Source organism: Rhinolophus hipposideros (assembly GCF_964194185.1).
Source record: "Rhinolophus hipposideros genome assembly, chromosome: X".
NCBI lineage: Eukaryota > Metazoa > Chordata > Mammalia > Chiroptera > Rhinolophidae > Rhinolophus > Rhinolophus hipposideros.
Window position 1 is genome coordinate 51,669,027 of NC_138046.1, and position 26,626 is coordinate 51,695,652.

A 26,626-nucleotide genomic window follows, 5' to 3' on the forward strand; every position below is an offset into this window, starting at 1 on the left:
GTGTTTGGGACTCTGCACTTTCTGGGCTTGAATATCCATTTCCTTTGTCAGGTTAGGAAAGTTTTCCCTCATTATTTCTTCAAATATAACTTATATAACTTTTAAAATACCATTAAATATCATTATTTCTGACTGGTTCTTTTTTATGTTTTCTATCTCCATTTTAATTCCTTGTTCTCTGTTTTTCTTCTGATACACTAAGGATGAGAATGTTGATACACTTGATGTCCCAGAGGCCCCTTAAACTGTCCTCGTTTGTTTGTATTCTTTTTCTTTTTGCTTTTCTGATTGGGTGTTTTCTGTTACCTTATCCTCTACATCTCTGATTCAATCCTCCGCTTCATCTAATCTACTGTTCATTCCTTCTAATGTATTCTTCATTTCAGTTATTATATTCTTTATTTCTGACTGTTTTTTATTAGTTTCAGGTGTACTAAGCAACAGAATAGACTTTTTGATCCCTTATAAAGTGATAATTCCCCTCCTCCAAACTACTACCCCTCTGACATCTTATATAACTTTTACAATACCATTGACTATCTTTATTTCTGATTGGTTCTTTTTTATGTTTTCTATCTCCATTTTTATGTTTCCTATCTCTTTGTTGAAATTCTCCCTGAGATCACTGAGCACACTTCGAATCAGTGTTTTGAACTCTGCGTCTGGTAGATTGCTTGTCTCCATTTTGTTTAGTTCTTTTCCTGGAGCTTTGCTTTGTTCTTTTATTTGGGACATCTTTCTTTGTCTCTCCATTTTGGCTGCCTCCCTGTGTTTGTTTCTGTGTATTAGGTAGGGCTTCTACGTCTCCCAGTCTTAGTAGAGTGGCCTTATGTAATAGGTGTCCTGTGGGGCCCAGTGGCACAATCTCCCTGATCACCAGAGTCAGGAGTTCCAGATGTATCCTTTGGGTGGGTTGTGTGTGTCCATGGGGTTGCTGTTTGTATGTCAGTGGGAGGGATTGACCTTCAGGCTGACTGGTTGTGAGGACTGGCTGTGACTAAAGTGGAGGAGCTGTTGTGCAGGGGCTGACCCTACAGCACAGGATTCACTTTAGCACGGCTCTGGTCCTTGTCCAGTGTCACGTTTTGGTGTGCCATCCTTGGAAGCAGTCAGGTGATGCTTGGCTGGTTCTAAAGCTGGCCATCGGGCATGTCAGCCCGGGGGCCTCCTAAGAGAGGCCCTATCACAGACCCAGTTCAGCCACAGCCTATGCCCTGCCTAGGGTCACCTGGAATAAGCCACAAAGCAATCTTCAGATGGCTGCCATCTGCACTGTACTTGGATGTGCCTCAAGAGGCCAAGCTGTGAACCAAGGCTGGCTGTAGCTATTGTCAGGTTTAGGGCTACTCAGCCAGAAGTATAGAACATGCTGAAGCCAAATGCTGCTTGTTTGGGTTTGTGAACCTTTGAGAGAATTTAGGACAGTCTGTAGCATGAGTCAAGAAAGGCCATTTGTATGGAAAAGTCACTGAAAGCAGCTTCGGTGTGCCAGAAAGTTGGATGTTGCAGGATCTCAGAATCACCAGGATGGGGTAAATAAATGGTGTTAGCTAGGCTGATGAAGACTCAGATATGGTGACTTCCTGCTTCTGCATGCCAGGTGAGGAATGGGCTCAACGAAGAAATAATAGATTCTTTCAGACTATCTGTCTGGAGAAAAGCTGATACTTGAGCCCTCACCCTGAAGCCAGATATATGTTACTCCCTGTACATCCCTGGCCTTTTTCAAGCTGCTGCCCCAGTGATGGAGCTGAGAGTGAGTGAGTCTGTCAGCGAGTAATTCCATGGATGGGCCATTTAAGAGAAGCACCTGGTACTTCACTCACACTTTTCTCACTCAGCCACCATGTCTGCTGGTTTTCACAGCCAGAAATTATGAAACTTCTGTCCCAGGCACTGGAACCCTGGGCTGGGGAGCCTGGTGTGGGGCTTGGACCCCCCAACTTCTCGCTGTTTATCTCCACAGCTGAGATATCCCTCCCAATTTTTAATGATCACACATGAGTGTCGGACCAGTGTGTACCATGTCTCTGTCCCTAGTACCAGTCTCTAGGTGGCTTCATCTGTATCTCCTTAGTTGTAGGGCTTTGGGTTCAGCTAGACTTCAGGCAATTCTCAATGATGGCTGTTCTGTAGATTAGTTGTATTTCTGATGTAGTCGTGAGAGTTTGCATGCACAGCATTTACCTACTCTGCCTTCTTGACCAGACATCCAGGCAAGAATGTTTGAGTTCTTCAGCCATCCACCTAGTTGTCTTTAGTGACCAAGTAACTTTTAGATGGCTAGCTGTTAAAATGCTGTCCATGATGATACTGCTTTGTCCACACAGTACTGAAACTGTAACTTGAGCCTCACTAGTATCATGTGCTAAACAGCTATTAATATAGTCATGAGTATAAAAGCCAACCTAGATACCAGCACTGACTTGATTATTTCATACGTGTAAGAAAATAAATCACAGATTAGATGAACCAGATCCTGTCATAAATTACATCATAGAACAGAGACAATCAATGAAAAAGTTATGTGCAGTTGAGTATAAAGAGATCTTGAGATCAAAAAGTTTAAGAACTACTGCTTTAGGCACTTATTAATGTTAGAGCAACACATATTGAAAAACTTACCTCATTTCCTTTAGGATTTTGGAAGTATGGCTGCAATGGTTCTATTTGGACTTCAGCCTGAATTGAATGAAATACTTCATCATTGTCTGATGATTCATCTTCTTTGTCCTTTTGAAAGAAAAGGAAAATAAGTATTTCAATTGTTGTTAAAATGCAAATTATAGGAGCAACCCCATAATCCTGATATATAAAGGAGTAACTTTCAAGTATTAAAATTTAATTAAAGCAGTAGTTTTTAGTAGTTTTTGGTTCTGGATCTCTTTTAGAATTTGAGGAATGCTACAGATTCTCCATAGAAAACTTTATACAGACATACTTGTCCACATATATTTTCAGGGGGATCATTGACCACTTGCAACTCATCTATTAGACCCAGGTTAAGAATCTCTGGTCTGAAGCTTAATTCATAACCCCAAACTGCACATTTACTATGCAGTTGTAACTACAAAGTTTGGTCCTCTTGTGCAGTGGAAGATCTATAATACAGGGCTCTCCATAATTGAGCCCTGGGAGTTTACAAAAGTTTGTTTTCCCATTTAAGCCAATCAGTATTTTTCTTCTACTCTAAGAGAGTAGTGAAAACATGTTTTCTTTGCCCCTGGTGAGTTGAAGCACTCATGTATGTCTCTAAACTCTAATAAATTTTCAGTTATTTCAAAAGACCTATGACTTTTACTATAGTATCAGTAATTTACTTTCCCTTTAAAAGTGGCACATAAAGAGAGGAATGCTTGTATAAGATCCTGTGGTCATTATTAGTAACTATTAGATCCTGTGATTAGTAACTATTATTTATTGATTTTTTCTTCAATGTCAGAGTGACTTTTCACATATACAATATATTCAAAACATTAAATAACAGTAACTATGTGCATGCTACTAATACTATGAGTTTTGAACGGATGCATAAAGGTATTTTTCACAAATGCAAAACCCATTAGATCTAGTTGTTACTAGAGCTCATTGAGAATAGTCATTAGCATTTTAAATGCCCTAATTACAGGCAAATATCACCATTCTAGACCCATACCTCCCCTTTTCTATCTGGTCTCTTTCTTTCCCTATATCCCACATTTTAGGGGACTAGACATCCACTTCCCATTTTAAGACTTTCTTCTCTTGATGCTTTTACATTTCCTCATACAAAATATGTCAGGGAAATAGCATTTGTTCAACTGACTCAAAGACATACACCAAAAGACTTAGAGGTTAGAGGAATGAAACCAAGTTTGTTTCTGTCTTTATTTTTAATAAGTTACATCAGAAATTTTGAACTTTGAAAGTAATTTTTAAAGATACAAATAATTATTTTAAATATGCACATGGTGTCCCTTTATTCATTAAGGAAATAATAGGTAGAAAACTAATAATTAAAGGTGTATCTCCACAGAGATATTAAGCAACTACCTGTATCATTCAAGCATAATTTTCTTTCTCAAACTTAGTCACAATTATCTGGAAATTTCAGGATAATTTATCTGAATCATAAATTATTTAGTTTATTTTCTCTGGGATGCAAGGAACATTTATTTCATTTGGTTTTACAGAGGGAAAACGTAAGTATGAACTAGCACATTTTCTCTACAAATTTGATTCAGTGAAAATATCAAAATCTCTTACATTTGCAACTTGTTTCAAGTCTTCCTCATGTTGATTAAAGATATCCTCCCATCTGTGTTGGCGCCTTCGCCTGTGGGCTTCTAAATCTGAGAGCTCAAACTCTTCCGGTCTCCGTGATAACTTTGTCCGGAACCTCTTTGGTGATAGTCTTTTTGCCAGTGCCTGCCTTAGACTACAAACTTTTGATTTTTTCTTCTGAGCCTGTTCTGGTTGAGAGTAAAACATGTTTGATGACAGGTTTTCCATCAGGGTTTGCAGTGGACCAAGTGGCTTTGAGTTATGTGAGTTTGGTGCTCGAAGTAAGTCTCTTGATAGCCCCTCTATCAGTGCTTGAACTGAATCAACTGCCTGTGGGGGCTCTAGTGCGCAGGCCTGTGCCTGGGGTGACCCTTTGGTTTGCCCCTCTACTGGAATGAGTACCTGAGTATCTAAATGTAGTGGCAACAGCACGTGGTGGTTCTGTGACAGTAGGGGCAGGAACACCTGCGCATGTACTCGTAATGACTCAGGTTCCTCTGCCTCAGTCTCTGCCTGTGTGGGCTCAGCAGCCTGTTCCTGTAAGTCTGGCTGTTCAGGTACAGGGTTCTGCTCCAGATGCTGTTCAGGTACCTGGTTCTGCCACTGCTGTTGTTCAGGGGCCTGGCCTTGCCTTTGTTGTTCAGGTTCATGACCTTGCCCCTGAAATTCTTCTGGTACCTGGTCCAGATCCTGAGGCTCTTCTGATGCCTGGGCCTGAGCCTGCTGCTCTTTGGGTACCTGGGCCTGTAGCTGTAGAGGCCTCGGTGCCTTAACCTGAGCCTGTAGTGGCATGAGCATCCAGGCTGCCCTCCGTAGTCGTGGAGGTGTCTTAATCGTCATCTGTAGGGACCTAGACGTCTTAGCCTTAACCTGAGCCTGTAGTGGCATGAACACCCGAGCTGCCCCTTGTAGTCGCTGAGAAGCCTGGGTTTGCCCTTTTAGACACCTAGGTGCGTTGTCCTGAGCCTGTAGTGGCATGAACACCCTGGCTGCTCCCTGTAGATGCTGAAGTGCCTGGACCTGTGGCTCTTCTTGATCAGGTAACCACCTTGGCTGAGAGGGTTCTCCATGTAGGACTCTAAGTGGTCGACATCTACTGCTAGTTGGCAGTCTCAGAAGCTCATGAGTACAAGAAGGTCCTCTAGAAATAAAGATACAGATGTTTGCTTGCCATACAGTTAGAATTGTGAGTGGAGTGAAGCCATTCAGGGGAAATGCTTTATTTAAAAAAAATGGGTATTTTCTGCTATTAAGATATTTTCAGTAAATCTTTCTTGAAACATTCCTATAATGTCTAAAATCTTATTTGTATTAATACCATATTCACTATTAATGGTCTAACAATCGACTTGATCATTCAATTGCCAGAAATTAAGGAATCTTTTAATAGTAATAAAAACATTTCCGTCAACATTTCCACTCAAATATCTTTTGAAAGTAGAGATCTGTTATTTGTTGATGAGAAAGGATTAAATTTTTCTGAGTCCAGTGCGGAAACTGACTATCTTACAGGAGTTGCTAACATCAAATTCTATTTGTAATTTGTCTAACGCACCTGAATCTTCTCATGGTGTACTGCTCCTTAATAGCTTCTTCTCTTTCAAAGATCAGAGGTATTCCTTTATATGAAAGAAAAAATAATGCGTAACCATCAGCATATATTAATTTAATCTGGCTTATCCAATTTCCACCTTTTATTGCACAGGATATTGTGTGAATTTACACAGACAAGAAGTAACCTTTCATATAATACCTGGTTGGTACCGTAGAGAATATCTTAGTTCCTAGGTCCATTTTTGCAGCTCAGTGCAGCTATTTAATACAGACTAACTTCTCTGAGCATAGGGAAGAAAATTTAGCAATCTGATTGCTACAGTTTTAAATAGAAAGAATTGAGAAAGGCAAAGGGAGAAAGGGACAAGAAAAACTCAAGATGGTTGGTGAACATGGCTTATAGGTGTGTGCTCTAGATGTAAGGATTTTATGGCTTGGGCTCACACCTATCTTTGGCTGTTTCAATGAGAAGGGAAAAAAATCTAAATTCTGGGTTTTACAGTTAGCACATTGAAACTGTTCAACTTCTTTCCTGTCAGCTGTTCAGTACTGTAATATAAACACAAACAAAATAGTACTCTTTTGAATTCTGTATATTAAAATGTTTAGGGCAACTATATTTATGTCTTCCATGTGATCTCCATGTAAACGTGACTTCTTGTAGGTAACATTCTGGAAAACTTGCAACTCTGGGAGTTAGCAAATTCTCAAGTAGATGAAGGATCTTTCTATACCCATTTGAGACTGGCTGGCTTTTGTGATGTTCATCCAAGGAATTCTCTGCCATGGCTAAATAAACTAATTCCTGCTGCTTCTGACTCTAAAATAGAATACATATCATTACACAGATTGAAGAAGCTCCACTGCAATCAATCCTGTAGCTAATCTGAGAATACCTGCTATCTTTTTCAGGTTCCCCCTTTTCCATTCCATCACCACTCTCAACCCTGTCTATAGTGCCCCAAATCAAATGTGAAATATGCCATACAACCTATAAGGTAGAAACAACCTTCTGTGCAGTTTCCTTTGGATTTGATGAAAACCCATTCTGTCATTTTGGCATTAATATATAGAAGCTTACTTTTATTTGTATAAATTAATTCATTTAATTATATCTTATAGTTAGAGATTAGTACATAAAACAAACTTTGTATGGTGCATAGACTTCAAAATTTAAAGTCAATAAATGGTTAATCACAAATCCGTTTATCTCTTTGGAGTTAAAATGTCAGCCAAAAAAGAACCGGAAGATAAAGACTTTGTTATTTTATTTCTTTAGTTAGGAGTTTATTTTTTAAATAAAATTGGCACATCAAATAATTCTTCTTGAGGCTTTGGAGGTCTTTGTAAATATGAATACTTACCACTTGTAACTGGCAATAATTTATAATCTTATAAACATATAGGTGATCAGGTGAGAGATAATGAATTAAGTGCACATGATATATTAGTGGAAACACTAAGTATCAAGGGCTTCAGAATTTTACTTACAACCTATTTTTTTTAAAAAAATATTTTTTCCTGAAAAAGCAAATAAATTCCATTCTTATCTGAATATTCATTCCAACAAACCAAAATTTCATGTATTCTACCTTTTTTCTGTCTCTTTTTAATGATTCCAGTAAGATGCTTCTTTAGTGACTCAACAACATGTCCTTCATTTTTTATATTCCTAACAAATGGGTGATGAAGCATGTTTGCAGAAGTAGGACGAAATAGGAAATTTTTTATCATGCACTTTTCCATGAAATTGTGGAACTTGCGGGACCTAAAATAAATGAGTCAAAGAAATTAAAGAGCATTCTCAGACTTTCCACACCTCCGCCCACCCCTACCCACATGCCACTCTGAAAGTCATGTTTTTGGAGAGAGTTGCCTCTAGTTACAGGTGTCTTTTCAATTGCCAAATATCCTGCAGCTCAACAACATACATTGCACAGCAATGCTATTCAAACATCAGAGGAGATAAGTAATTGGCATTTTTTTTACCCAAATGATAGTAGAGACTTCAATGAGTTCAGAAGTATGTACATGGTGGGATGGCAATTAAGTAGTAAATATGATATATGTAGACCATGAAACTAGATTGGTCAGCCCATAGCAGTCACACATTGAGGCCTGAATGCTTCACTTGACTAAACGCACTTTGAACTAAAGAGGTATAGATATAATGATCCAAAAATGGGTGTTATTGGGCCTAACTAATCTTATAAAATAACCCATGAAAACAGATGTGACCAGAAAGACTGAATCTGTGGTGTTAAATGGAATCACAAGCAAGAATGTCAGCAGTCAAATCGTAGTCACCACTTCTACGAGGGCAAGCAGTAAATGCTAAGAATAAGCAAGAACATCAAGTACTAGATCAAAAAGCTTTATTGAGAAGGGTTCCCAAGCTTAGTTGGCCTGGAGCACCCTGGGAGAACAAGTCTTCTTTTCCAGTTCTGTCTATGGATGTTTAGTTCAATGGGTCAAATAACGGGCTTATCTATCACAATCACTGACTACCTACCTAGGTACAGTGAAAAATGTTACAAATAATTTCCATTGGTCCATCTCATCACTGGAGAAAAACTGAATATGCCATTAATGCCAGGGCAGTAGTGTCATCATAACATATTCGTACTCTAGAGGGTATTATTCTAGTCGGCTAGCTAGCACTTAATGAAAACTAATCATTTAAACCCAATGCTTAAGGCATTGGTTATTTAGGAAATATTGCCCAACAAGGATGTTGAAACAGGACTGACCAAATTAATGAAAACTTCTTTGCTACATGAAAAAAAAAAATGCCATGTTAAAAAAAAATGCCATGTTAATGTGTTTGGGATATTAAGTCATTTGTCTTTACCATCCACTGGATTTCACTTTGGGAGCAGATTCCCGCAAAATAACGAAGAGAGCTTCCAAGGGTTGAAGGTTACACAGTGCTGCAAAGGAAAATAGGTAAATTTAGAATGAATGAGAAGGGTAACCACAGAGAATACTCCTCATTCCACAGTCTTCTCAGTGTTCTTTCACATACTGTGTTGAATAGATACTAAGGAATAGAAAAAAAAAAGTAGTTACAGGAAAAGCTTATTTCAATGCAAATGGCCATTTATAAAAGATCCTAAAGCTTCACTATTGCCAGGTGTGACACATCAATAATAAATTACACTAGATAAAATTTTTGAAATGTGTGATTGATTATTTATATCTAGAGAAGTAAACCAAAAGTGGAGACTAGCACTTTTCTGTGTTTTTGTATTGCAGGTATCTATAGCTGTAAAAATAGAATAGGTAATTATAGACTGGAAAAGTCAATCAGATTAGTACCTAAGCAAAACAAGGTATAAAAATAATTTAGTATTCTAAAAAGATGAGAAGAATCTTTTTTGGAAGCTGACATTCCTAGGAAAATGTAGTCACACAACAGCCTAGCCAACTTTCCTTAAGGAAAGTTGTCTTTCCTTAAGGAAAGAAGAGTTTGTGAGATTGTGCCTTTCTGGGACTCTGTTCCATCCTTGTGTTTACACCTTAAGTCTCTCTGTCTGGTCCCCAAAAGATGGTTTGCAGCCAAAGACGCGTAAGATATCTCACGGGAGATACAACCTAAGCCAGGCGGAACCAAGTGGGGATCCCAAATGAGCTGCCTTGGACAGGTATGGGAAGGGGCCTTGCCTCCCCTTCCCCCTGCTTGGGAAAATCTATTGCCGGCTCTGGCTTTCGGCCTGCACCTGTTTCCACTTCTCTCAACTGAGTTGTTACAATGTGAAAGACATGATCCTGAAAAGGTACATGCTTTAAGTAAAAACATCCTGGGACCTTGTGCTTCTGCTGTTTAAAGACAAAGGGTGATTGGAATAAACATTTTCTGTTATGAGGTCTGAGCCTCACAGATCGTGTAAGAAACAATGTTGCTTTCTTGTAGTTGTAGACCTATCAATGAAAACCTCCAGCCAGCTCTATTCTGGGCTCCAGTCCTCTGAGACTGAGAGACCCCTGGACTTCGGAGAGATTTAACTGCATTAAGTCTCTGTTTGTTTCTTGATTAAAAACTTAACCCAAACTGCCCTTGTTGCACAGGACATGACAGGAAAAGAGGTAGATATAGTAAAACTATTAAGGACATACCCTCTAGGCTAAGAACACTGGGTTCAAATCAGAGGTCTGCCTTTGTGACCTTAGGCAGAGCTCCGATTTAAACCTATCTGTGCCCCACTTTCACAATAAACAAAACAAAACAAACAAAACAAAAAACACATAAAAACGAAAACGCAATGGGAAATATATCAAGAATTCCTTCAAAGATTTGCTGTGAGGATTAAATAGAAACCTACACGTAAAAGTGCCTGGTACAGAGTAGGCACTTAATAAATATGAGCTAATGATATTATAATAAAGATTTTAACTGTATGGCATTTCAAGTCTGTGCCAAATTACTGGACTTTCATTCCTTTATTCAGAAACACAGCCCCACAAAGGAAAGCCTATTCCAATATGTGCTATATAAATTCATTACCTCATTGGTTTGGGAGTTCTGGGCTTTTCTATAAGTGTTTAAGTATGTGTCTCACTTCAATTACTTCCTCTTGTGTTTTGATTAAAGAAAACTGGCAGTGCAAAAAATTCCCAAAGGAGAGCCATAGTGTAAATCTCACCTAACACTACATGTGTGTCATTCATGTGAGAAAATTTGATATAAATGCCTCTTTAAAGTCATCCTTCCTCTCCCAAAATACATCTCCTGAAAAGCTACAGTGCCAAACTTGCCTGTCATAGCAGTAGAAAAATACTCCCCAGAGTAGTTTCATTATAGTGATATAAAAGCAATTGTCCAAAGGTCAGGGTTTTGTTTCAAATACATGGTATAAATTAATAGAAAGTGTAGGTTTATAATTGAGGGAAGAATGAACCCCAAACTGCAAAGCTCAGGATCATATTTGACAGCATCCATACCCTTACTGTGTCCAATCAGCCATTAGATTCTGTCCTTTAAAAATATTGGAAGTGAATTTGCACAATATTATGCAATTGTTACTTATTAACATCTGAGAACCATTCAGTCAACTAACATCTTCAGGAGTCAAGCGTTAGGGCATAGACTAGGTAAGTTTTCATTCAGGGACAGGAGAAGACCACAAAACAATGGAGTACAAAGTGGGTACAAAAGCTATGGTAAACAGCAATTGTGGAGGTTTCCTATAGGGTTTAATTTCAGGAATGCCAATAAATGCCCTTTTCACACCATATCTCCTAACACTGCCTACATTTTCAACATTAAAGGATAATTCATTTAAACCTCCTTAAAAAATACATATCTGGATTTCTGGTCAAGATGGTGGAGTAGGTAATGCTGTACTTGCATGCTCTCATGACCACTTCAAAATTACAACTAAACTACAGAACAACCATCATTGAAAATTGCCTGAAATCTAGCTGAAATTCTACAACAAAGGATATACAGAAGTCACCAAGAAACTAGCAGCAACATTGGAGATGTGGAACAGTCTGGTCCGACACCCACATGTGGCATTTAAAAAACTGTGAGGGATATCTTGGCTGCAGAGGGTCCCTTTAGGAGGGAGTGGTCCCAGCCCCAGCCCAGCTCCCCAGCCCAGCTCCCCAGCCCACGGTTCCAGTGCCAACGAGAGAAGTCCCCGCAACTTCTGGCTGTGAAAATCAGCAAAGATTGTGGCTGAGAGAGGCAAGGGCGGCTGCAGTCCCAGGTGTTCCTGTTAAAGGGGCCATACGTGGACTTACTCACTGACAAACTGACTTCCTATGAGCTCCAGTGCTGGAGCAGCTGGAAAGGTCATACAGGGAGGAAATGAATTGACTGGTTTCAGGAGGAGGGCTAGTGGGGCAGCTTTCTCCCAGGGAGAAGGGTGAGCAGAAGCCATTATTTCTTTGTTGAGTCCTCCCCACTCCTGGCATGCAGACGCAGGTGGCTGCCATATGAGTCTCCATCAACTTGACTAACACTGTTCACCCTGCACTGGTGATTCCCTGAGACCCACCTAAAGCCACTTCCAGTGGCTTTTCCATACAAAAGGCCTGTCTTGGCTCATGCTTCAGGTTTTCCTAAAATTTCTCAAAAGTTCACAAGGAGCATCTGGCCTCAGCACGCCCTGCACCTTCTGTTGTGCAGCTCCAAAACCTGCACCAGTGGCATCCACCCTTGGTTTGCAGATTTGATTCTTCCAAGCACCTCCAAGCCCAGCGAGAGTGGCAGCCATCTGTGGATTGCTTTGTGCCTCATTGCAGGTGGCCCTGGACAGGGCACAGGCTGTGGCAGAACTTGACCTGTTGCGGGACACTTCCCATGAGGCCCAGGAGCCTGCACGCCCAGTGGCCAGATTCAAACAGAGCCAGAGTACCACAAGGCTGCCTCCACAGATGACAAATACAAAGGGAAGATTAGACAGGTACCAGAGCCCTGCTAAAACAAATCTGGCTCTGTAGGGTCAACCCCTACACAACACTCCTCCACTGTAATCATGGTCAGTCTTCACAACCAATCAGCTTGAGGATCAATCCCTCCAATTGATTTTCAAACAACAACCATGGCTCAATTACAACAGGAGGGCACACAACCCACACAAGAGACACACCTGGAGCACCTAGCTCAAGTGACCTATAAGACTTCACCACTGGGTCCCACAGGACAACTCCTACATAAGGACACTATACTATTACTAGGAGACTAAGCATCTATACTATGACTAGGAGACAAAGGACACTATACTATGACTAGGAGACAAAGCATCTCTACCTAATATATAGAAAGAAACACAGGGAGGTGGCCAAAATAGAGAGACAAAGAAACATGTCCCAAATGAATGGAAAGAACAAAGCTCCAGAAAAACACACACAACTAAACCAAATGGAGACAAGCAATCTACAAGACGCAGAGTTCAAAACCCTAGTAATAAGGATGATCAATGATCTCAGGGAGAACATCAACAAAGAGATAGGAAACAAACATACAAACAATGCAGACAGAAAACATAAAAAAGAACCAGTCAGTAATGAAAAACACAATAACTGAAATAAAGAATACATTAGAGGGAATCAATAGATTAGATGAAGCAAAGGATCCCATCAGCAATTTAAGATAAGGTAGCAGAAAACACAAATCAGAGAAGCATAAAGGAAAAAATATCTAAAATCATGAAGACAGTTTAAGGGGCTTCTGGGACAACATCAAGTATACCAACATTTTCATCATTGGGATACCAGAAGAAGAGAGAGTGCAAGGAATTCAAAAACTATTTGAAGAAATAATGAGGGAAAACTTCCCCATCCTGGTGAAAGAAATAGATATACAAGCTCAGGAAGGACAGAGAGTCCCAATCAAGATAAACTCAAGGAGCGCACACCAAGAAACATTAATTAAAATGCCAAAGGTTGAAGAAAAAAAGAGAATCTTAAAAGCAGCAAGAGAAAAGCTCCCTACATGGAAGCCCCAATAGACTGTCAGCTGATTTCTCTACAGAAACTTTGTAGGTCAGAATGCATTGGCATGAAATACTCAAAGTGATTAAAAACAAGGAACTACAACCAAGATTACTCTACACAGCAAGGCTATCATTTAGAATTGAAGTACAGATAAAGAGCTTCTCAGATAAAAAAAACCAAACCAAACCAAACAAAAAAACAGTGACAACAAAAACTAAAATTGTTCATCACCACCAAACCAGTATTACAAGGAATTTTAGAGGTACTTTTTAAAAAACTAAGAACAAGTCATCAAAATGGTGGTGTGAGGTGAGCCTCTGGAAATCTCCCCTGGAATTACAACAAATAGAAAAACTATAACTCCAAAGGACACCCTGCACAGCAGACAGGCAAGATGAAGACTCTCACTATTGAACTGACCTAAAGGTTGGTAAATTGCGTGAGAAGGAGAAGGGAAAGGACAAGTGCGCCCACAGAGCTGCTCAGGCACAGGATGCAGACCTAGCTCAGTGCTCCAAGCTCCCTGCATCCCAGCACTACCACAGCTGTGGGAGAAGGAAGAACTCGGACTGCTAGGGCTCCATTTATGGCCCACAGGGCTCAAGGGACAGCATATAACAGGGCTGAATCCAATGCTCATGGCAGAGACCTCGGAGCAAAGACTGAGGGGAGAAGGCTGAAAATGGTGGTTTAAGCCTTCACTGCCGAGCAGAGAACGGAATCCTTAGGCACCGAGACTAGCAGCTCCCTCCCCACCATTCCAGACCTGGGTCCGCCCCCACCTGCCCAGTGCTAGAAGCAGAACAGTAGCACTATCAGATCAAAAGAACAGAATATTTGCAGTTCTGAATACTGTGGTCCACAGACACAGATTCACAGCACACCAAGTTCCAGCAAAGGGGAAGGAGCTGTGGAAGCAGGACTGGCTGTGGTGGTGGTCCACGCCATTGCTCTGGGCCACCTCTTGCAATTCACTCCACCCCTGGCCCCACCTATCTGAGCGGATCCCTGCAGGAGTAAATAGAACTACTTGAAATACATGGGCTCTGAATCTGGTGCAAGAAGAGCTTTGTAACTTCAAAACCTCTCTGCATCCCCAAAGAAACGTGGTGCCCTAAGACCCAGGAAAACTGGTAACAGAGGAGAAGCCCGCCTACCAGAGAATCCCTCTATTGTGTGAAAAGCTGGAATAGTGCAGAGAAAACACAGCAATACGGTGTGAGAGAGGAAAAAAAAGGCTGCAGTCAGAGAGAAAATAAAACATTCTACCAACAAGTACTGGAAAACAAAAGAAAGACATCTTCCTATCAACCTGTTGCAGATCCCACTCCTGTAGATGTCTAGGACGAGACATAATAACTTATTAATTGCCATGAAAAACCAAGGCAACTAGACAGCTCAGAAAGATAGTAAAACATCTCCAGAATTTGAACTTAAATATATGGAAATATGTGACTTAAATGACAGAGAATTCACGATTGCAGTTCTGAAAAAAAAACTAAAAAAGATGCAACAAAACACAGGAAGGCAGTTTAATGAACTCAGAAACACAATCAAAGAACAATATGAACATTTTACCAAAGAGATTGAAATTTTATAAAAGAACTAAATAGAATTTCTGGAGATTACGAACTCAATAGAAGAAATTAAGAAGAAAATAGCCAGGTTAGGTAGTACAGTTGACAAGATGGAGGAAAGAATCAGTGACTTTGAAGATAGAAACCTGGAAATGAAATGCATGGAAGAAGAAAGAGACTTCAGACTTAAAAGAAATGAAAGAATTCTACAAGAACTTTCTGACTCCATCAGAAAGAGCACTATAAGAATAATGGGCATACCAGAAGGAGAAGAAAGAGAGAAGGGAACAGAGAATGTATTCAAACAAATTGTTGATGAGAACTTCCCAAACTTGTGGTCAGAACTGGATCCTAGAATCCAAGAAGCAAATAGAACACATAATTTCCTCAATCCCAACAGGCCTTCTCCAAGGCACATTTTATTGAAGCTGTCTAAAATCAACGACAAAGAAAGAATCCTCAAGGCAGCCAGGGAAAAGAAGATGTTAACCTACAAAGAAAAGCCCATTAGATTATAATCAGATTATTCAGCAGAAACTCTACAAGCCAGGAATGCATGGAACCAAATGTTCAAACTGTTGAAAGAAATAAATTATGAGCCAAAAACAATATATCCATCAAAGATATCCTTTAGATATGAAGGAGGAATACAGACCTTTCCAGACATACAGAAGCTGAGAGAATTTTCTAATACACAGCCTGCACTACAAGAAATACTAAAGGAGGCTATTTGACCACCATCAACAGGGACAATTTGTGGCAAAATAAAAAAAGGGAGAGTAAAGGCCTGAACCGGAATATGGGAATTGAGAAAGTAAGCATGCTGACGAAAATGGAATACTGTAAATATCAAACTTTCTTTTACATATTCTTAAGGGTAACCACTCAAAAAAACCAGAACTGAAATATATACTGCAATAAAATAAGAAACAGAGGAAACCATCATAGAATACCACCACACAGAAATAATAGACAACAACAAAAAGGCAAAGAAACAATGGAGACACAGCCTTACCAGAAAACTAAAGATAGAATGACAGGAAATCCTAACGTATTAATAATCACCCTAAATGTAAATGGACTGAACTCACCAATAAAAAGACACAGAGTAGCAGATTGGATCAGAAAACTAAACCCAACCATATGTTGTCTCCGAGAGACACATCTCAGCCACAAGGACAAGTACAGATTCAAAGTGAAAGGGTGAAGTTGACAGTCCAAGCAAATGGTATCCAGAGAAAATCAGGTGTACCCATAATGATATCAGATAAAAAGACTTCACGGTGAAAAAGATAACAAGACACAAAGATGCACATTTCATAATGGTAAAGGGGACTATACAACAAGAAGACATAACAATCATCAATATTTATGCCCCCAATCAGGGAGCACCAAAATATACAAAGCGACTACTAACAGAACTAAAGAGAGAAATTGACCAAAACACAATGATAGTAGGAGACATAAATACATCATTGACAGCTATGGATAGATCATTCAAACAGAAAACAAATAATGAAATAGCAGCCCTAAATGACACATTAGATGAAATGGACATAATTGACCTTTATAGAGCACTTCATCCTAAAACATCAGACTATACATTTTTTTCTAGTGTACTTGGAATATTCTCAAGGATAGACCATATATTGGGACATAAAACTAGCCTCAGCAAATTTAAGAAGATTGAAATCATACCCAGCATATTCTCTGATCACACGGCTTTGAAATTGGATATCAACTGCAAAAAGAAAGCAGGGAAAACCACAAATACATGGAGATTAAACAACAAACTTTTAAAGAACCACCGGGTCAAAGAAGAAATTAGAGGAGAGATCAAAATATACATAGAAACAAAAGAGAATGAAAATGCATCCTACCAAAATTTTTGGGATGCAGTGAAAACAGTTTTAAGAGGGAAATTTATATCATTACAGGCATATCTCAAGAAACAAGAAAAATTCCAATAAATAGCCTCATGTTATACCTTAAAAAACAAGAAAAAGAACAAATGAAACCCAACGTCAACAGAAGAAAGGAAATAATAAAAATCAGAGCAGTACTAAATGAAATAGAGAACAAAAAGACAATAGAAAAAATTTATGTGACAAAGAGCTGGCTCTTTGGAAAGGTTAACAAAATTGACAAACCCTTAGCTACGCTCCCTAACATAAAAAGAGAGAAGACACTAATAAACAAAATCAGATATGAAAAAGGGCAAGTTATCACGGATGCCACAGAAATACAAAGGATGATCCAAGAATACTATGAAGGACTATATGCCAGCAAAATCAATAACCTAGAAGAAATGGTCAAGTTCTTAGAACATATAGCCTTCCTACGCTAAACCATGAAGAACTAGAAAGTCTAAACGGACCGATCTCCACTAACGAAATTGAATCAGTCATCCACAACCTTCCCAAAAGCAAAAATTCGGGACCACCTGTCTTCATTAGTGAATTCTACCAAACCTTCAAACAGGATCTAACACCACACCTGCTCAAACTCTTCCAAAAAATTGATGAAGAGAGAGTACTCCCTAACTCATTTTATGACACCAACATTACTCTGATACCAAACCCTGGTAAGGACAAGACATAAAAAGAAAACTACAGACCAATATCTCTGATGAATATAGATGCAAAAATCCTAAACCAAATTCTAGCAAATGGAAAGCAACAATTCATTAAAAAGATTATTCATCACAAACAATTGGGGTTCCTCCCAGGGGCACAAGGATGGTTCAACATACACAAAGCCATCAATGTGATACATCACATAAACAAAATAAAGGACAAAAATCATATGATTATATCAATTGATGCAGAAAAAGCATTTGAAAAGACACAACATCTATTTATGATTAAAACACTTAATAAAATAGGTATAGAAGGAAAATACTTTAACGTAATAAAGACCATATATGACAACCCCTGAGCTAATCTCATAATTAATGGTGAAAAACTGAAGCCCCTTGCTTTAAGTTCAGGAACACCACAGGGCTGTCCCCTATCACCTCTGCTTTTCAACATAGTTTTGGAAATCCTCGCCTGATCAATCAGGAAAGAGAAAGAAAAAAAAGGCATCCAAATTGGGGATGAAGAAGATAAATTGTCACTCTTTGCAGATGACATGGTCCTATATATAGAAAACCCTAAAGACTCCTCCAAAAAGCTATTAGAAACAATCAACGAATACAGTAAAGTTGGTGGGTAAAAAATCAACGTGGAAAATTCCACTGCATTCCTATATACTAACAATGAAATCTCAGAAAAAAAAATTCCTTTTGAAATTGCAGAAAAAAGAATAAAAAACGTAGGAATAAAATTAACGGAGGATGTGAAAGACCTATATGCTGAAAACTACAAGACATTTTTAAAAGAAATTGAAGACACAAAGAAATGGAAAGACATTCCATGCTCATGGATTGGAAAACTCAAGATAGTTAAAATGGCCATAATTACCCAAAGCAACATACAGATTTAAGGGAATCCCCATCAAAATCCAAATGGTATTTTTAAAAGACATAGAACAACAAATCATCAGGTTGGTTTGGAACCACAAAAGACCCCAAATAGCCAAAGCAATCTTAAGAAAAAAGAACAATGCTGGAGGTATCATACTCCCTGACTTTAGCTTGTACAGGGCAAGCATAGTACAGGTCATCAATAATCAAAACAGCATGGTATTGGCAGAAAACCAGACCCATAGACCAATGAGAATTGTGAACTCAGGAATAATCCCACATAAATATAGACAGACAGTTTTTGACAAAGAAGCAAAAACAATACAATGGTGAAAGGACAGACTCTTCAATAAATGGTGCTGGCAGAATTGGAAAGCCAAATGCAAAAGAATGAAACTGGACTGCTATCTGTCACCATGTACCAGAATTAATTCAAAATGGATCAAAAACTTAAGCATAAGACTTGACACAATAAACTGCATAGAAGAAAACATAGGTACTAAACTTATGGACCTTGGGTTCAAAGAGTGTTTTATGAATTTCACTCCAAAAGCAAGGGAAGTACATGCTAAAAAAAATGAATGGGACTATATCTAACTTAAAAGCTTCTGCACAGCAAAAGAAACCATCGACACAATAAAGAGGCAACCTACTGAATGGGAGAAGATTTTTGCAAACAGTGCCTCCGATACAGGGCTAATATCCAAAATATACAAGGAACTCATGCAACAACAAAACCGAAACAACCAAGTTGAAAAATTGGCATAGGACCTGACGGGACCTTTCTCCAAAGAGAACATACAAATGGCAAATAGACATATGAAAAAATGCTCAACATCACTAATCATCAGAGAAATGCAAATAAAAACCACAATGAAATATCACCTCACCCCAGTTAGAATGGCTATCATCAACAAGACAAATAGTAACAAGTGTTGGATAGGCGGTGCAGAAAAAAGAACCCTTACACACTGTTGGTGGGAATGCAGACTGGTGTAGCCACTGTGGAAGGCAGTGTGGAGGTTCCTCAAAAAATTATGAATAGAATTACCATATGACTCAGCAATCTCTCTCCTGCGTATCTACCAAAATAACCTGAAAACATTTATACATAAAGCCACGTGTGCTCCAATGTTCATTTCAGCTTTATTTACAGTGGCTAAGACATGGAAACAACCAAAATGTCCTTGAATAGATGAGTGGATAAAGAAGTTGTGGTACATATACACAATGGAATACTATTAGGAGGTAAGGATAGATGATATAGGAACATTTGTGACAACATGGATGGATCTTGAGAGTACAATGCTAAGCGAAATAAGTCAGACAGAAAAAGCAGAGAATCATATGATTACCATATGATATGTGGTATATAAACCAAAATCATCAAAAGAACAAGACAAACAAATGAGAAACAAAATCTCATAGACACAGACAATAGTTTAGTGGTTACCAGAGGGTAAGCGGGGAGGGAGGTGGTAGATGAGGGTAAAGGGGATCAAATATATGGTGATGGAAGGAGAACTGACTCTGGGTGGTGAACACACAGTGGGATTTATAGATGATGTAATAGAGAATTCTACACCTGAAATCAAAATAGACTTTAAAACAAATTCTGTAACAAGAGACAAAGAAGGATCCAGTCATCTCACTTCTAGATATTTATGCAAAAAACCCAAAATGTTCCTTTGAAGGGATGTGTGCTTCCATATTTTCATTGCAGCATTCTTTACAATAGCCATGTTGTGAAGGCAACCTAGGTGTCCATTAATGGTTGAGTGGATAAAGAAGAGTTGGTATGTATGAGTATAAACATGGCATCACTATGGTATATACCTGAAACTAATATAATATTGTATGTCAATTGTAATTGGAAAATTAAAAAAAACAAATACATTAATTAATTATAAAATATATTTCCTGATGGGTCGGAAATATTAAACTGGGGTAAATTGAATTAGTTTAAATAATGTGGTTCATTCATAAAATATGTTGAGATTTGAAGAAATCTGAATACTGAACAAATGGTTCTCCTGATGGGACGGTAGTAATTTTGAGTCACGAGACACTAATGTAAAGATTTATGCTTGTGTACGGGACGGATACTATAGGAAATAGTATTAGGAATATAAACATGCATGGCTGACAGTATTAAAAATATTCTATACCTCACCCAGTAGAACACTAAAATAGGTAAAGATATGATTTAGATTAAGGTTGAATTGGCTGATGTAGGTCCTTAACAAGGAAGGAGAGTTAGAACAAAGTGTCAACACTGTTCTGTTTCTCCACCAAACAACAATGCACTTTTCTATAACATTTAGAGAAACTAGGAACTGCCATCTATTCAGTATTAATTGGCCTATGATAGTCTGATGTTTAGGTAACTACTAGCAATGTTCTGGTCTTGGTTTGAAGGAAGACCTATTAAGTTTGAATTTCTACACAGAACCTAAGGATTTAAGAAGATCTTGGTGAGCAGTGGTCCAGCTCTTCTGTCTTCTGAGAGCCCCTACAGCACCCTTTCAGTGAAAAGTTATTCTCCCTCTTTTTACTTCTTTGAGATAGACTCACCAAAGAAAGAAGGGAATTTTGTGACCTGGAGCTCAGAGGCATTTATCACAGAACTACCACATTGGAAGGCCAAACACTCTGAGATGATAATTATCATAACCTGAAGTATTTCTGCAGTGAAACTGATGTCAATAATTTCCATAAAAAGTTAATACTTCAGGCAATAAAGGAGACTTGTGAAAGACTCATTTTTTTTAGCAGTGTGGCTATTTCAAGTTGCTCATGACCAAAGTTGCACCATTCCAATCACTTACTCAGGCATGCTGGTCCTATTTTCTCTCATTGTGAATTAATAATCTCCTGGTCCTCACCCTTCTCTTGCAAGAAGTTTGCCATTTGTTTACTCTGTGCAAAACTCCTTGTCCACATTCCTGTGAGCTTGCTCATTACCATTGTTTTCTCCCATGATTTAATATTTTAGAATAAAATATGAAACCAAAAAAGTGAACCAAGAAGTACAAATCTGCAAAATGTAGAAAGCTACTTTTTGAGAAGATGTTTTCTGAGGAATGCTCAGAAACAATAGAAAATAAAATGTACTACTTGATGCAGCCATGAATCCTAATCAAATACATGTATCATACTAATATGAAGTACCATATTGTGTATTTAGAGAGAGAGAGAGAGGAAGCGAGAGGGAGGGAGGGAGAGACGGAGGAGGGGAGAGAGAGAGAGACAGAGAGAGGGAGAGAGAGAAAAGAAGAAGGATAAAAAGGAGAAGGAAAAGGAGAATGGGAAGAGGAGGACGAGGAGGGGAAGCCGCTGCTCAATCTAACGTTATCTAAGCATATTTCTTTCACAGAGAAATAATCTAGCAATGATGAAAAATAATATGCATCTTCACAGTCTCATTTCAATTTTACATATGTAGCATGTATAATTTTCTACATCATTTATTTTTTACTCATCCAACATAGGCACTTTGTAGACTCTTTGGACACTAGAAGAAAAGCAGTGGTAATCTGATCTCCACACCTATCCCAGCTTTAATCCTAACCCCTACTGTGAAATTCTAAAGGACACCAGTAATTCTTAAAAATTATATTACTAATATTTTACTTCCTTGAAATTGCCCCCCATTGGCATTGAAACACAGTACTAAGATAGTCCAAACTTATAAAGCTTGGTGTGTGGACACTGCACACAGATCATGCAGGAACATGGGGACCTACTGGATTTGCTTGGAGAGGGAGAAGCAAAGCAATTTTACTCCCCTACCGTACCCCCATCACACACTCCAGGCATTTCTCTCACTTCTCATCCAACAATACCAGGAGTGTGTTTTTCATTTACAGCTTTGCATTTAGGTAATTAAGACAGCAAATGTGCTCTGCTTATGGGGCCATACATTAAATGGCTGTCAATCATTTATACCCAAGTTCACATTCCATTTTCGCTTTCCTACCAGAAGGCAGTAGCTTGAAACAGGATGCTGACAGGTCATTTAAATGATTGAGAGGAGGGGTAAACAAGAGGAAATGGAGCCTTCTGAATTATTAAGGGTACTGGACTGACTGAAAAGAGCAAGGAAGGCACCAAAGGTAAGCTGGATTTACTCCAAAGGGAAAAAGAAAGCTTACTTTCCAACACTATTGAGGATTGGCTCAATTTCAATGAACCACTAGAAGATTTTCTCAACTGTCACAGTCTGAAATAGTAATAGTGTATGACTGTAAATGTTCTAAATATTCCACCAGTCAATATGTATCAGAACACTTTTAGATTCTTCTTGGTCAGGACCAAATACTATTGTGGCTAAATTTAAACAACACTCAATCAGCCTAAAATAAGATACATAAAAGAGAAAAAGCACAGACTTTTTATAGACATATCTGGCCATTCTGACTACAGCATTTGGTAATCACTGAAAAGGCCATCATTTACAATTTGGCAGAGTGTGGCACCTGTGTGGCCAGTACAAGCTCACTGGTACAAGTGGCAGATTTGTACATGTTTTTTTCAATTTTAATTCATTATTAAATGAATTAAAATTTTAACTTTTTAAAAAATATTAGTTTCCGGTTTACAAAACAACATAATGATTAGACATTTATACCCCTCACAAAGTGATAAGGCTCCCTCCAAGTCTATTAACCCCATCCCGTGATTATGCATACACACACACACACACACACACACACACATTTAATTATAGTTGACATTCAATACTATTCTACTTTAGCTTCAGCTGTACAACACAGTGGTCAGGCATCTATACAATCTATGAAGTGATCCCTTGCTAAGTCCAGTACCCACATGGCACCCTACATACTCTTTACAACATTATTGATTATATTCCCTATACTGTATTTCACATCTCCATCAGTATTTTGTGACTGTCAATTTGTACTTTCCAATCCCTTCACTTTCTCCCCCATCCCCAACCCCCCCTTCCTGTCTAGCAACCCCATCTGTTTTTTCTCTGTGTCTCTTAACCTATTTCTCTTACCATTTGCAACAACATGGATGGACCCAGAGATGTTAAGAGAAATAAGTCAGACTAAGAAAGGCAAATACTATATGACCTCACTTATCTGTGGAATCTAAAGAACAGTATAAATGAGCAAACAAAACAGAAATAGCCTATGGTATTCCCTAACTTTTAATAAATATCAAACATTTTTACTTACGAGGAGCGCCTTCAGCCATTTCAATAGCAGTGATTCCCACGGACCACACATCACTCTGCAAAGGAAAAGATGGCCCCCACAATGTGACTTAAAATGGGAAATTTATAGTATTTAGAATCTCAAAACAATCTTTTGCTTGGGGGGAGTCAATGCCAGAGCTGTTTTATGGGTGTTCTATAATGAAGCTTTATTACAGACTGATGTTATAGGAAGACATTATCTGAGCTTGTGACCAGCTTGTATTGTACTACACAATTTGATATGCGATGGGGTTAAGTGAGAAGAAAATTTATCTTTGATGTATTGCTATTGTTGATTTAACTGAAATACCAAAAGGAACTTGTTGTAAAGAAGTCCTTCCTATCACATAGACCTACTACCTTTGCCATCTTAGATAAATGATTTAACTCTCTTTCAATTTCACCCTATGTAAAATGGAGATAATAATGGTATCCACTTCATAGTGCTGGTATAAATTTTAATTAAATTATATGTATACATTCAGCAGTTGTTTGAATATAGTAAATTGAGGATAGAATTATTATAATTTTAGGAAATTATATTCAAGGAGGCTCTAGGAAATTATCCTTATGACTATTAACTGTACTTTGTTTTTTAGAATGTGGAAACAGCACAAGGCTAGAGGTACACTGTCTGGCTGGATGACTCCTAACCAGGTTAATTGAATTATTAGAACCTCATTTTATAGATCTCTTAGCTTCAAAAGTTTGTTGTGATCTAAGTTTAAGCTTTCTTTCAGTTACATGGGGCTAAAAATTAAAAGTAAATCATTAATATGGGTGAAAATCCTTGGAAGACTATAAGAAAGTTACATCTACAAAGTATTATTTTTACAGAAGGCCACTTAAACAACATTATGCTTCTATAGTCTCCATAGCTACTAATAGCACTGGACTATACACTATAGAAGCTTTCAATAGATCTGCTTGCAGATCAAGCAGAGGGCATTTAAGGGAAAAGGGAAAGAGATGAAACTTGAATTAATCAACTTCAAGTATCCAGTCCTAGGTTCCACACAACAAAACCACAGTGAATTGTTTGGATGACTTATGATGCGGAGAGTGAGTGTGGTTTTCCAAGTCTATAGCAAATGGAGAGTTTTCCTTCCACATCAGCTTTTTGAAATGTGTACATAGATGTATATTGTCCAAATTTCAGCTTCAGTGGAAATTTTAATAAATAGCATGAATTATTACTTAATTTGTATATTCCACTGATCTTCTGTGGTTAGAAGGTGAACCATGCCAAGTATTTTCTCCATTATCCGTAGCAATCAAATTATTATTTTTTTCTTTTTGGAGCTAGGTGACTGTGGGGATTAATAATTGACTTTACATTTATACATTTTTAAGTTTGCAAAGCCCTCTTTCCCTGAAAGTTAAATTCCATATAAAGCCACATAATATTATATTTTACCAAGAAATTGCAAGCAACATGAATTAGACATTCTTCCTCAAATACGGGTAACTCCCAATTGTCTATTTTGTCTACATTCTTAGAAAATGTTATTTTTATCCATGTAATCAAACCACATATTGGAATAGTGGTTAGTTTTCTCTTATTAGCGTTTAATGTGAAAAGAGTTGCTGTCTGAATTTTAACTCTTTTATTTTATCACTTTAAAGTAAACATTACTCAAAAGTCCTTTCCAAATTTTGATTCCCACTATCTAAATCTTCACACTTACTCTGTAATCATAGGAACGTCTTGGGTCCTCGTCACAGTCAATCACCTCAGGTGCCATCCAGTATGGTGTCCCGATGAAGCTATTTCTCCTCCCATTAGTTCTGCTCACCTGGGCACTCACTCCGAAATCCACTGCAAAATTCAGCATATGTCAAAATAATTAATCAGTAACAAAAACTCAATAAGTTATTGCTTTAACTTGGAAAGCCAATACAAAAGCCACAATGGATAACAGATTTTTATTCCAGCCCAGCAAACTTTACCATGAAGCCTACTCCAGGAATACTGGGAAATAGGCCTTTTCTGATATTTATTTTGGAAAGAGACTCAGCAGTGCTATTATAAATCTACAGTAGGTTTGGCTGAATGTTTACCATGAATATTAAAAATAAAGTTCCATCAGTACACTCTGAACCTCAGAAGTGATAACATATGTAGTATTTGGACCTGCCACCAAGCTGGAGGAAGACCAACACTATAAGCAACATCTAAGAAATCTAAAACCTAGTAATACTTTATTAGGAAGCCTCACTCATGACATTAGACATTCCTATCACACCGATACTATAAATGAGTTTTTTGCTAGAATTTAGTTTAAGTTCTTCTACAGATCTTTTGAATCAGATGCAAATATTTACTGTGGTATTCATATCTTAGCTTAGAGTATAAAAGTTCAGCCTTCTATTCATCTGTGGGATACATTATATGAAAATATTTAGTATGGTATCCTCAGAAACAGACAGAAAATGGCTAAAGTAGACTGGAGTTATTTAGTCCAGAAAAAATAAGACAGGGATAAAAAATGGAGTATATTTTCTAATTTAGAATGGTTTCCAGGAATCAAGAAGATGGAGAACAACAATGACTAAAAAGTAACTTGAAGGATTTAGGAGAAGAAAAGAAAAATTAAAAAAATTAAGAGCTTATGGAGACAGTGGAAATGTGATGGCTCGGTGCGATGTCAGAGAGATAATGGATGGGGGGAGGAGGGTCCACAGTGTGAGGGATATAAATGATAAACGTCTAAGAAAAAAAAAATATATATATATATATATAAATCTCTAAGAAAGTCATACCCATTAGAATGGCCACTATATACATATATATATATATATCTAGATAGATAGATAGATAGATGTATATGTATACGTATCAAATGTATATGTACACATATGTATACAAATGTATACATTTGATGTGTATACATATATATGTATATATGTATATAAACTGAAAATAATATATTGCCAATGATGTGGAGAAAATGGAACCTTTGTGCATTGTAAGTGCGAATGTAGAAAGGTATAATCACTACGTAAAACAGTATGGAAATTCCTCAGAAAATTAAAAATAGAATTACTGTATGACCCAGAAGTCTCACTACTCCTGGGTATGTACCCAAAAGAACATAA

At 38.0% G+C, this 26,626-nt stretch overlaps 1 protein-coding gene across 2 annotated transcripts in view; it reads right to left on the reverse strand.

Annotated features, from left to right (window-relative positions):
• Positions 1-26,626, reverse strand: part of NRK (Nik related kinase) — a 184,789-nt gene that overhangs the window by 46,463 nt on the left and 111,700 nt on the right. For both annotated transcript variants that reach the window (XM_081043133.1, XM_081043132.1), the window contains exons 8-14: positions 25,216-25,346; positions 23,508-23,562; positions 8,669-8,747; positions 7,410-7,585; positions 5,819-5,882; positions 4,246-5,404; positions 2,626-2,733 (exon numbers count right to left, since the gene is read on the reverse strand). In XM_081043133.1, coding sequence (XP_080899259.1) covers positions 2,626-2,733; positions 4,246-5,404; positions 5,819-5,882; positions 7,410-7,585; positions 8,669-8,747; positions 23,508-23,562; positions 25,216-25,346 — 1,772 coding nt within the window. The remainder of the gene's footprint in view (positions 1-2,625; positions 2,734-4,245; positions 5,405-5,818; positions 5,883-7,409; positions 7,586-8,668; positions 8,748-23,507; positions 23,563-25,215; positions 25,347-26,626) is intronic.